Source organism: Pleuronectes platessa, chromosome 5 (genome assembly GCF_947347685.1).
Source record: "Pleuronectes platessa chromosome 5, fPlePla1.1, whole genome shotgun sequence".
Lineage (NCBI taxonomy): Eukaryota > Metazoa > Chordata > Actinopteri > Pleuronectiformes > Pleuronectidae > Pleuronectes > Pleuronectes platessa.
Genome location: NC_070630.1, coordinates 1,694,947 through 1,707,967, shown reverse-complemented (window position 1 = coordinate 1,707,967; position 13,021 = coordinate 1,694,947). Strand labels below are relative to the sequence as shown.

Here is a 13,021-nt window from a genome sequence, read left to right as displayed (position 1 = left end):
AGAACTGGGACTGTAAATAAAGATGCACAACATGACCCCATGAAGTGGAGCCCCCTGGTGGCTGGCTGCAGTGGCACTTTCTGTAAGTGAGATTTGCTTATCAGACCCCCTATTAGCAGGGCTCCCAGCATCTCCTCTAATGGTGGAGCTGAACAGTATTTTCCTTATCTGACTTCAGAGACTATAAGAGTAGTTACAGTGAACTTTGCATCAGAGCGTCTGATAGCAGCTTTGACACAATAAGGCCAGACGGATGTAAACTCCACACTGCTACACAGAGGGAGGCTGTAAAATAGAAACAGACACTGAGGAGGTTTGAGACGTGTTCACTGATCGAGCTGCAACTGATAATAAAAACCTCCCAGCCGGAGGATTTCTCAGCTGCTGGTAGGATTTACATAACACCTTTACTGCTTTCCCTGAAAAATGAAAGTTTGTAAGTGCCAGTAATTCCACTGACATATATCAAAAAGATCTTCTTCTATTTTGATTGTGGAAACACAATTTGAAGTTATTGCCAAATGCATTGGGCGGTTATTTACAAAAAGTACTGATACCCACTTATAATTAATTAAACACCAAGTGATGCTAATAGTATTAATTATAAATGCACACACACACACACACACACACACACACACACACACACACACACACAACTCTCCTGTTTTCCAGTTGGATTCACTGGTAATAATTAACAGATCATTAGACGGTGAGTTCTTGTCAAATCCCTAATGGAGGCTGACCTTTGGCGCTGACCTTTGACCCGATCCTGTCGTTGTTCAAACAGGAACAGACGACACTCAAGCATCAAAACACCTTGCAGGAAAATTACAGTATACATAATAATGTATGTGTCAGATTCTCCAAAAATACACTTTAAAACTTAAGGGTTTGTGTGACTGAGGGTTTTAAGATGAAAACGTTTTGAACAAAGTTAACTTTTTTATTTTAACTCTTCTTTCTGCGTCTATGGGAACAATTTATTGAAAAACACTTTTAGTAAAAGTCCTGAATACTGACAGAAACTTTGCTTAAACGCGAAACCAGACAATAACTAATGACCAATAAGAAAAAATACCATAAATACAACATTTGAGTCATCGCTGCTTCCACTGACGACAACACACACTCTGAAATAAAGGAGCCAGTTGTGTCTCCGATCACACGGCTGGCCTACTTTACACAATACATACATGCCCGTTCTCACGCACACAAATACACAGGATCCGCTTTGATAATAGTGTTCAGACAAACCATGGTTCAGCCAGAACACTGCTGAAACTCAGAGGGACATTTTTTTATCAATATTAATTGGCTGATATTTCATTTCACAAATAATTTCCAAAGGTCTTTTATTACAAGTGCAGTTAACATTTAAAACCAATATATTTCCATGATTTTTCCTCCAAAAATATTATTTGTGTTTCGTGCTTTGTATGTAATAGTTTGCCGTTTTGGAAATTATGCTATATATCTTTTGAGTTAAAAGAGATGATCAATACCATTGCCAACAATATGAAGCTACATGCTGTACATAGTTAGCTTAGCATAAAGACTGTAAACCTTTGGAAACAGCTAGCCTGGCTCTGTCCAGCTGTAATAGAATCTGCCTCCAGCTTCTCTAAAGGTCACTGGTGAACACTCTGTGTCTTGTTTGTTTAATCTGAACAAAACCTCAAATGTGAAAACAGTAGTTCACTGCTTCATAGAGAGGTTATGGTGTATTCAGGTTATAGAATAGAAAAGTGTTTCTGTCTAACTCTCCTCCCAGCTGCTGCTTCTGGACTTACATATTCTTTTTACTGAAACAAGCTCCAGTTTGTCTCAAGAGGAACAAAACTTATTTTGATCTTTTGTTGGTCCACCTTATTCCCGGTGCACACACACAGGGGCAGATTACCCATGGTGCATGAAGCTGGTGGCCCTGCATCATTGTTAGTCGTCCCGGGGGCTCTGCTCTAATGATCTCCTCACATCAGTTCCAACATATGGTTTCTCCTCTTCTCTCACTCGTTCTTATGCTTTTCGTTCTGTTTCTTCTTTCATGCCTCGTTTCCTAAAATTCTCCCAGGTTTTCCTTGACCTTTCCCTTTTCTGTCTGTTTCTATTTTTATTCCTCTTTTTCCTTTACACTGTTTCTCTGTGGATCTTAGTGCCTCGTGTTCAGGGGAGTTTGTGACGGTTGCATTTAGGATTTTTCCGATTCCACTCATTTTAATTATTGTCTAGGTCCCAGTCAGCTGTCATGAATCCTTTTCTTTGTCACTCTTTCAACATGTATGTTAAAGAAACAGGTTTATTCTGGATTATAAACATTATGTCTGTTTCAGTTTCCTGACACAATCAGTTTTTTCTTTCAGCCTATAAGAAAAAGGAGCGTCCAGAGATTTCCCTGCCGTCAGATTTTGAACACACCATCCATGTGGGCTTCGATGCTGTCACCGGGGAGTTTACTGTAAGTGTCTGTGTGTGTGCTATTTGTGGTTTGTAGTGTGTGTCTGGTGTGTGTGCATCACTTTTTAATAGCTCACCAAAGGACCTGTGTTCAGTGTTGCGTGTTTGTGTGCATAAATGTGTGTGTCTGTGTGTTTAATACACACACACACACTTGACAGGTTTTAAAGTTGTCACATCAGACAAAGACGCCTTGTTCCTCTGACTCACTCGATCCGCCTGACCAGGCTCTTTTAGCTGGGAGTTAAAGTGTGTGTGTGTGTGTGTGTGTGTGTGTGTGTGTGTGTGTGTGTGTGTGTGTGTGTGTGTGTGTGTGTGTGTGTGTGTGTGTGTGTGTGTGTGTGTGTGTGTGTGTGTGTGTGTGTGTGTGTGTGTGTGTGTGTGTGTGTAACTCCTTTCTCTCCTATTATCTGGGACATAGTTCCTGCTCCATATGCACACATGCATTTGTCAGTTTACTTAAATAAGTGTAACCTCAATATAAGCAGTAGATGGACGGCCGGCTGAAAACATGGTTAAAGATTAAGGAAAGGAATCAGTGACTGAGGAATTCGTGTGATGGACTGAGCCCAACAGATGAGAAGAAAGAAAGCTGGAGAGAAAGAGACGTAACCCAGTTACATGACTGTCATGTCTGGACTCTTCACGATGTGTGTGTGTGTGTGTTGTAGGGCATGCCGGAGCAGTGGGCCCGGCTCTTGCAGACATCCAACATCACCAAGTTGGAGCAGAAGAAGAATCCTCAGGCCGTCCTCGACGTTTTAAAGTTCTACGACTCGAAGGAAACGGCCAATAGCCAGAAATACATGAGCTTCACAGGTACACACACATCCTCACACGTTACATACTCAGAACCACACAAAGTAAAGTGTGGACATTATAATTTCATCCATTACCTTTAGAAGGAGTCTATCTTAAATCAAGCTCTTGTAGGTTGTTCCAAGCATCTTGAAGAACAGTCCACAGTCGTTCTGTGGATTCAGTGTTTTCATGTGATCGCAGACTGGCTCCATGATGTGGAGATCAGACCATCGGTCTCAGGACTCTTGGTTCTTCTGGTCTCTGAAGACAGTTCTTCTTCATTGTCTCCCTGGTGGAACTGAGGGATGGATTTCAATCTGAACATCTAAAGAAACTAAATCCTTTGCACTCTGTCGTCTCTCACTCCTTCTTCTTATCGGACATTTTCCATTACTTTTTCCTTTCAGATAAAAATGCAGATGCGTACAGTTCCTCCACAACAACGGTAAGACCACTACATACTATGTTATATATAATATAATAACTAAATATAAATAAAGGTATGATTATTACATACAGTCGCACAGGTCTCATGTCAAACACTCACAGACACACTGAGCAGCTCAGTCAGACCTTTTCATGAACATTTACAATCTCTGCAACCACCAGCCACTCCCAGTTTCCCTAATTAAGTGTCTGTAAAACCAAGATAAATTATTAACACAATTTTGCAACCTGCTGTCATAACTGAAAGAATTGAGCTGTGATGTAATATTTGAGTTTTGCTCAGGAGCTGGTGACTTAAAACTAAAAGTGAATGAAACAAAGGAGCTGAAATAAGCAAAACAGTAAATAATGTCCTGCACTCAGGAGCTTCATTATTTTTCATAAAGATTTTACATATTATTTTTAAGAAGTTTTAGGATAAACAGAAGTCAAACACTACATTGAAGAGATGTGGAGCCTGGCTGAGGTTTGTCAGGGAACAGAGGGAGAGCTACACTGTGAGAGACAATGAGGATATTAAAATGACAAGTGGAGGAAACATGGTTTAATGTACAGTTTGAGGGGAGAGAGAGGTGGGGGAGAGGGAGGGAGGGAGAGAGTCACTGATGGACTGAGAGGAGAGAGAAAGAGAGAAACAGAGGTGAGACAAGACTCTGGAAACAAACGCAGAAGATGAAGATCAAGACTCAAGTTCTGCCCACACACTTGGTTTTTCTCTCTCTCTCTCTGTCTCTCTCTAACTGTCTGTCTCTCTCTAACTGTCTGTCTGTCTCTCTCTCTCTCTCTCTCTCTCTCTCTCTCTCTCTCTCTCTCTGCATTGTGAATCAGCATCTTTTCTTCCTTTCACCCTGTCCCTGTCTCTGCAGCTTGGCCACCAGCCGAGAGTAAAGGGAAGAGAGATAGAGGAGAGAAGCGAGGGATGGAGAGGAGGAGGTTTGAATAGTGGCATCAGAAACCAGACATGGGTGAAGATGAGAGGAGGGAAACAGCAACAGGTGGAAAGAAGGGAGGGGAAAGAAGGGAGGTTAAAACGAGCAGAGAGGAAGACGAGTAGGCGGCGATGAGGCAGGGGAGGGAGTGACAGTGACACTCTTAGTATGACAGGTCTCGTATCGCTATTAGCCCATGTGACTATGATGTCACTGAGGCTCCGCCCTCTTTCCCTCTATGACATCAAGCAGAGCACCAAGGCCGTGTCAGAGACGCCCGCCATAGCAACCGTATCGGAGGACGAGGACGAAGCCGAGCCACCGCCGGTGATCGCCCCCCGACCAGAGCACACTAAATCAGTAAGGACACACACTCTCCCACAGTCTGGACACTTAGTGAGGACACTAAATCAGTGAGGACACACACACTCCCACAGTCTGGACACTTAGTGAGGACACTAAATCAGTGAGGACACACACACTCCCACAGTCTGGACACTTAGTGAGGACACTAAATCAGTAAGGACACACACTCTCCCACAGTCTGGACACCTAGTGAGCACACTAAATCAGTAAGGACACACACTCTCCCACAGTCTGGACACCTAGTGAGCACACTAAATCAGTAAGGACACACACTCTCCCACAGTCTGGACACTTAGTGAGGACACTAAGTTAGTGAGGACACACACACTCCCACAGTCTGGACACTTAGTGAGGACACTAAGTTAGTGAGGACACACACACTCCCACAGTCTGGACACTTAGTGAGGACACTAAGTTAGTGAGGACACACACACTCCCACAGTCTGGACACTTAGTGAGGACACTAAATCAGTGAGGACACACACACTCCCACAGTCTGGACACTTAGTGAGGACACTAAGTCAGTGAGGACACACACACTCCCACAGTCTGGACACTTAGTGAGGACACTAAATCAGTAAGGACACACACACTCCCACAGTCTGGACACTTAGTGAGGACACTAAGTCAGTGAGGACACACACTCTCCCACAGTCTGGACACTTAGTGAGGACACTAAGTCAGTGAGGACACACACACTCCCACAGTCTGGACACTTAGTGAGGACACTAAGTTAGTGAGGACACACACACTCCCACAGTCTGGACACTTAGTGAGGACACTAAGTTAGTGAGGACACACACACTCCCACAGTCTGGACACTTAGTGAGGACACTAAATCAGTGAGGACACACACACTCCCACAGTCTGGACACTTAGTGAGGACACTAAATCAGTAAGGACACACACACTCCCACAGTCTGGACACTTAGTGAGGACACTAAGTCAGTGAGGACACACACACTCCCACAGTCTGGACACTTAGTGAGGACTCGCCCCTTACCCTAACTTTTACTATATCAACTAAATGCCTACCCCTAACCAAGTCTTAACCCTTAAACAAGCCATTGAAAAAGTGAGGACCACCCAAAATGTCATCACTTTGCAGGACAATGCTTTAGGTGGTCCTCACAAAGATACAAGTACAAGAAACACACACATTTAGAAACACTTCAGCCACTTAGGTTTTTACTCTCGTCAGCTATGATCAATACAATTTTTCATTATGTTTAAACAACTTTCACAATCAAATATTTTGCCCCTCATTCATTAATATACATAGAAATATTAACTAAATATAAATGAAAAGATATTCAGAGATAAAGTGTGAGTGTAATGTGTGTTCAACCTGTAGATATTCACATCTGAGCCATGTTATCTGCTACAGTTAGAAGTGATGAACAACTTTCCGGAGATCTGCACAACAAACCAGTGAACACAGTTCAAACTTCTGTGTGTTACTCTCTCCTTGACGTCGTCACTGAGTGGCGGGGGGGGGGGGGGGGGGGGGCAGAGCAGCCTGTGATAACAGGAACAGTTGAACCTGTGAGACGCGGCTGAAGTTAGATCACAAGTGATAATGATCTGTTATGACACGTCACTCTGATGCTCTCTGAGTCCAAGAGGAAACTTTGTTTTTAGGATCATGGGTCCATGGATCTGTCTTGTTCTTGTGTGTCATCATTCAAACTGGTCATAGTTCTACACAGTTCATGACACAATAACGAGATCCGTCCATGCAGTGTCATTATGTTAACGTATTTGTGTTTTTTATTTTTTCAGATATACACTCGCTCAGTGATCGAGCCCCTCCCTCTTCTCCCTCCGACCAAAGATGCAGCGACCTCCCCCATCAACCCGCCAGCCGCGGAAGCCGCCGCCCCCCCCGCCCCGCCTGCAGAGGGAGCTCCCAGCAGCCCCCCCACTGCGAGCCCTGCCCCCGGACCTTCCCTGTCCCGCCCCCAGGACAAAACCAGGAAGAAGAAGATGTCAGACGAGGAGATTCTGGAGAAACTACGTAAGGATCGGTCATACACTCACATACACACATGAAAAACTCTTTATCGATATTTAAAAAGTAATATAACCAGTAATCAGATTACATACATGCACTAAGCAAAGGAACTACACAGACCAAAGTGATGTGGACACAACATGTCCTACTTTCGTCTTTCATGTGGGGCTGTGATGTTTCAGCTGCAGCACAGTGGCGACTGGAAAGTGAATTATGTTTATTCTGCTATTAAAGAAAAAGAAAATCTTCCACATACTGAAACATGATGTTGTGTTTGTAACCATGAATAAAGCCTCAATGTTTTTTAAACCATGCAACACGCCTGTCCAGATGTGCTCAGGTCTCCCTCTGCTGGTAAGACCAGGATCCTGTCTGTCAATCAGTCTGATTGACAGACCTGATATTCACTTTCCCCACCCCCTCTGTCCAGTCCTCACGTTTGATTGGTCGTCGTCTCTCTTTCCATCGTCAAGTCTCCTGCGGCTCTGGAGTGACTCCGACTTTTGTCCCGATCACTTTCCCACTGTGGATTCTGAAAACGGAAGATGGATATGTCTGTCTCTCTGTCTCTCTGTCTCTCTGTCTCTCTCTCTCTCTGTCTCTCTGTCTCTCTGTCTGTCTCTCTGTCTCTCTCTCTCTCTGTCTCTCTGTCTCTCTCTCTGTCTGTCTCTCTGTCTTTCTGTCTCTCTGTCTCTCTGTCTCTCTGTCTGTCTGTCTCTCTCTCTCTTTGTCTCTCTGTCTCTCTGTCTCTCTGTCTGTCTCTCTCTCTCTCTGTCTCTCTGTCTCTCTGCCTCTCTGTCTCTCTGTCTCTCTGTCTCTCTGTCTGTCTGTCTGTCTCTCTGTCTCTCTGTCTCTCTGTCTGTCTGTCTCTCTGTCTCTCTCCTATCTGTCTTCATCTCAACCCTCAATCTCTCTCCCTCTCTTTCTCTCTCTCTCTCTCTCTCTCAAGTTTAGTTGTATTAGTATTAGTATCGTTCCTTCTCTCTGTCTTCTCCTTTGTCTGTCGCTTCTCTCTCTCTCTCTCTCTCTCTCTCTCTCTCGCTCTCTCTCTCTCTCTCTCTCTCTCTCTTCCAGTCAGCATGCTGCATTGACCTGAGTGTGATGAACGTATAGTAGAGTCAGGATGGATAGAAAGACACGATCCGTCTTCTATCCATCTACAGCCAGTGAGCGTCTGCTGTGGACACAGGGCCTGGTTCTCCTTCTCTTGTCCTCCCACAGATCCCTGTTGGTTTACCGTCTGTTTCCATAAATAATCAATAATCAAGTTTTTTCTTCTTTCTCTGTTTCTGTTACTCAGGGACGATTGTAAGTGTTGGAGACCCCAAGAAGAAGTATACACGGTTTGAGAAGATCGGACAGGGGTAAGTCATAAATGTGAATAGTTCACATCATAACTATAACTTGTGATTGGATGAAAACCTTGTAAATGATGCTGCTATAAATATTGTTTCTGAAAAGTTGTCACTTCTCGTTTCATAGCTGCCACCTCACAGTGAGACACCTGCACATGTTCTCTGTTGTTAACCTTCAAGAGACGTAGAAATTAAAGAAGTGTTCCTCTAACAAGTACAGGCTGACTCACGGCTTCATGTTGTGTCTGCAGGGCGTCTGGGACGGTGTACACGGCCATCGACATCGCCACGGGGCAGGAGGTTGGTACTGATGTGTATTTTCATCTCCTTCCTACAATCAGTTGTTCTCCATCCTCCTTCAGCGTATAGCTGTACGTTCACAACGCTAATACTAACAGTCCTAGAAGGAATATAGAATAACTGGAGAATAGAGACAAGACATGGAAATCCATCTTAATTCTGACAGGACTAAAACGCTGACTGACATGCACGCTAAAAGTCCCACAGGAAGAAAGATTTAATAAAGATCCGGATTCAAAGATGCAGCTTCCGATGCTTCTTAACATTCATGATGTATTGAGCCGTATAGGAGAGCATGCGTTTCTGTTATTTTACTTGAGCACTAGAGGATTGACTGGATAGAGAAACTACATTAAAGCTCCCACGTCATAAAAAGACACTGTCATGGTTTAAGGAGGAATTTATTTAACTTGGTGAAAGACTTAATCCTCAAAGACAGGGAAGTGAAATCAAGTTCAACCACGATGCTGAACTGAGTTAAAGTGAATTTCCCAGACTGAAGCTGATCTCAGACCTGCACTGAACTCTGCATATTCTTTATGTGAGAATGCAAACGTCAGAGTCAGTTGTTCCGGACAGTCACTGTTCCTGCCGCCCCCTAGTGAAAAACATGAGAATTCAACATTTCTAACATGCGTCAGATGCAAACCTGAAAAAAAGAAAAGAAAAGACATGTCAGGATGAAGAAGAGGAGCCGAACACGCAGAAGACAAAGATCCTCCTCCTTCACTCTCTGAGGATTAGTCTCACTTCTTAATGGCTGCCTAACAACCTTTCACTGGCGTTGGATTTAAATGTATTTACCGTCCTTGCTGTCTCGACTGTCTGACTGCCTGTCACTCATTTGTCTTCTCTTTCCTTTTCATCCTCTTGTTTTCTTTTATTCAATGTCAAGATGTTTGTCTTAATAAAACTGTCCCTCTTTCTTTTCTTGTCTCCTCCCCCACGTTCTGCAACGTCTCAGTTTCTTTTCACTTCTACTTTGTGTATTTTATTAAAAAACGAATCCTAACTCTAGTCATCAGTGCTTTTTATATATTTTATATATATATATATGTGTTACACTGTGTTTCTCTTCTTCTCTCGCAGGTCGCCATCAAACAGATGAACCTGCAGCAGCAGCCGAAGAAAGAACTGATCATCAATGAGATTCTGGTGATGAGGGAAAATAAAAACCCAAACATTGTCAACTACCTGGACAGGTTAGACACACACAGACACACACAGACACACACACACAGACACACACAGACAGGCAGACAGACAGACAGACAGACAGACACACAGACACACACACACACAGACAGACACACAAACACAGACACACACATGTTTTTTATGTTTTTATTCTGACATCCATCTTCAATATTTTTCCCGAATTATCTTTGTCATCTTTTTTAATAGTTTCTCAGACATCGATCATTGGATGAACTGTTTGTAGTTGTTTGAGATTATTTTTAGACTTTCAGTTCTTCAGTTTTTGTAAATCTAACCCTAACTGAAGAAAACCACAATAAAGTGTTTTATTTATCTCAATAACATTAAATGTAATAAACAGCAGATATGGATCAGCTCTACACATGTACACTTGTGTAAAGTATTTAAAAAAGACAGATTTTAACTGTAAGGTACGTGTGGTTTTCAGGTTCAGTGTCGTGATGGCAACCCCCGGACACCCCCCCCCCCCCCCCCCCCCCCATTAGAGGCTGGGGGGAGGGTGTCTGGTTGCCGTAGTTACCCGTGTGTCTTGGTAGACATGATGCTCATGCCGGTGATAACCTTGTCATCGTCATGGAAACAACATTTTTGGCTGTCACTGATTTATTGTGGGATTTCTAAAGACGGACTGAAGAAGAGCTTCTCCTGTTTTCTACCATCAGAGTCACGTCCGTGCACTTCTTCATTCATTCAACCTTTATTTACACAATGTGAGACAACGTTTCACAAACGAACACCGGACGAAAAATAGACAATTTCTCAGTTTTAAGAGAAACAGAAAACTTATAAACTGCAGATCAGAGATCAGGATAAATCAGGAAAAGAACTGTGTCAACAATCATATTATTTTTATTAATATTTGATGTCGTCTCTTGCTGCTTGGTCCCAGTTACCTGGTGGGTGACGAGCTGTGGGTGGTGATGGAGTACCTGGCCGGAGGTTCGTTGACTGACGTGGTCACAGAGACCTGCATGGATGAAGCCCAGATAGCTGCCGTGTGCAGAGAGGTGAGAGAGGAGCAGCAGGTTTTAACAAGTGGATAAAAATAATCGACAACAATAGAATTCTCTCTTTCTCTCTGGAGCTGGATTGTTTCCCAACGTTTGACTGTCGACTTCTGAAGAAGCTGCTTCCTGTTTAAGCTTCCATAGTTTTTCACTTTTTAGTTTCAAACCAATTCATCTGGTTTTCTCTCTCTCTCTCTTCAGTGTCTGCAGGCGTTGGAGTTCCTCCACTTCAACCAGGTCATCCATCGAGACATCAAGAGCGACAACATCCTGCTCGGCATGGACGGCTCCGTCAAACTCAGTCAGTCCTCAGCTTCTCCTCGATTCAATCATTCATTCTGTGTATTTTGTATTCCCTTATCGATATCGTTATGTGGCTTCGTGGGTTGTACAACAGGGAGGATGGTTGTTGTAGTTTCTTATTTTAACCAGCAGGGGAGGCTCCGGTTCTATATTGATGAGACACAAGAATAATAAATGTTTTATTATTCATTTGCAATCGTCTACATTTAATCTGAAATATAATCTATAACTCATTTTGTCGTCTCCCCTCCTCCCAGCTGACTTCGGGTTCTGCGCTCAGATCACCCCCGAGCAGAGCAAACGCAGCACCATGGTGGGGACTCCGTACTGGATGGCTCCCGAGGTCGTGACCCGTAAAGCCTACGGCCCCAAAGTGGACATCTGGTCGCTGGGCATCATGGCCATAGAGATGGTGGAGGGAGAGCCGCCCTACCTGAATGAAAACCCACTCAGGGTGAGTCTGTGTTCGATTTGAACTTAGACTGAAGAAGTTGTGTCTGCACAGGAAACATCTTTAAACAGGAGGAGAAGTTGTCTGAGAGTCAGGGTGAGCGGCGTTTCTCCTGGTGTCATTCTTCAAACCACCACTGGAGGGCACAAGAGTTCCACATGTTGATGTCCCCCTCAGACTCTGAAAGTCACAGAGCTCCTCCATCTGTTTAGAGAACATGAATTTACTTGGGATTGAATCTTCAAACATAAATGTAAAATCCTCTGTCCAAAAAATTACAGGTCAAAATATATTTAATCGGGACTTTTAGCCTCATCATCTCTGGGCTGATGAGTGGAAAATTATTTTATTTCATTTGAACGATTTGTCATTTACAATATAAATACATACAGACTATGTGTTTGCATTCTCTATCATTATAGAGCAACATGTTGTGTGACTTGTGTGTCCCAGGCGCTGTATCTCATCGCAACCAACGGAACGCCAGAGCTGCAGAACCCCGAGAAACTGTCCACGATATTCAGAGACTTCCTGAACCGATGTCTGGAGATGGACGTGGAGAAGAGAGGGTCGGCTAAAGAGCTGCTGCAGGTACGTGTGTGTGTGTGTGTGTGTGTGTGTGTGTTTGTGTGTGTGTGCATGTTTTTTATTTTTAAATCAGATATAACAGTTTTCTCCTTCTGTGACCAGTGAACTGATTTTTTTTCTCTGTTCCCTTCCCTCCCTCTTTTATTTCTCCTCTCCTCTCTCAGCATCAGTTTCTGAAGATGGCGAAGCCTCTCTCCAGTCTGACTCCTCTCATTCTGGCTGCCAAGGAAGCTGCCAAGAACAACCGCTAGCGAGCCCTGCACTCATTCATTTGTCTGTCTCTCTCTCTCTACATCCCTCCTTCCTTTCTCTTCTTTCTTCTCCTCCTGTTTTTCGGGAGGTGGTGATGGCTGCTGGGTTACATAACCAGCCTTCTCCCCCCCCCCCCCCCCCCGACCCCCTGCTCCCCTCACAAGGAGAACAAACCTCAGTTGCTTTTGTCCTGTAACTTCTTTTTTCAACACTCCGACTCGGACAGGAAGTTACGAGCAAGTAACTGAGTGACATCATCGGTTGGACTTTGATCATGTGATGTCATTGCATCGCTGACATCACCGCCCCCCCCCCCTCAGTGGGTACGAACGACCTCATACGGGAGAGAGATTGTTTCAACAGAGCCCAAAGACTCATGGGACTTTTCTTCTGTTTTTTTTTTTTTATCAGTGTTTTGGGCTTTTTTTTTTCTACCTTGTCTTTAAAAGCCACGGAGCACAACAGCCAACCAGCGCCCCCTGCTGCCGACTGAGTGTGTGTGTGTGTGTGTGTTAGCACATGCATGCATGTGT

General features: G+C 43.8%; 1 protein-coding gene across 1 annotated transcript in view; it reads left to right on the top strand.

The window, feature by feature from the left end:
- The window catches only part of pak1 (p21 protein (Cdc42/Rac)-activated kinase 1), a 35,434-nt gene extending 22,831 nt beyond the window's left edge, over nucleotides 1–12,603 (top strand). Inside the window, exons 4-16 of the mRNA XM_053423667.1 lie at nucleotides 2,364–2,458; nucleotides 3,129–3,276; nucleotides 3,666–3,703; nucleotides 4,887–4,994; nucleotides 6,783–7,017; nucleotides 8,315–8,378; nucleotides 8,621–8,669; nucleotides 9,759–9,871; nucleotides 10,777–10,894; nucleotides 11,096–11,195; nucleotides 11,455–11,651; nucleotides 12,102–12,239; nucleotides 12,401–12,603. Coding sequence (XP_053279642.1) covers nucleotides 2,364–2,458; nucleotides 3,129–3,276; nucleotides 3,666–3,703; nucleotides 4,887–4,994; nucleotides 6,783–7,017; nucleotides 8,315–8,378; nucleotides 8,621–8,669; nucleotides 9,759–9,871; nucleotides 10,777–10,894; nucleotides 11,096–11,195; nucleotides 11,455–11,651; nucleotides 12,102–12,239; nucleotides 12,401–12,487 — 1,490 coding nt within the window. The 3' untranslated portion in view covers nucleotides 12,488–12,603. The remainder of the gene's footprint in view (nucleotides 1–2,363; nucleotides 2,459–3,128; nucleotides 3,277–3,665; nucleotides 3,704–4,886; nucleotides 4,995–6,782; nucleotides 7,018–8,314; nucleotides 8,379–8,620; nucleotides 8,670–9,758; nucleotides 9,872–10,776; nucleotides 10,895–11,095; nucleotides 11,196–11,454; nucleotides 11,652–12,101; nucleotides 12,240–12,400) is intronic.
- Nucleotides 12,604–13,021: the final 418 nt, after the last annotated feature.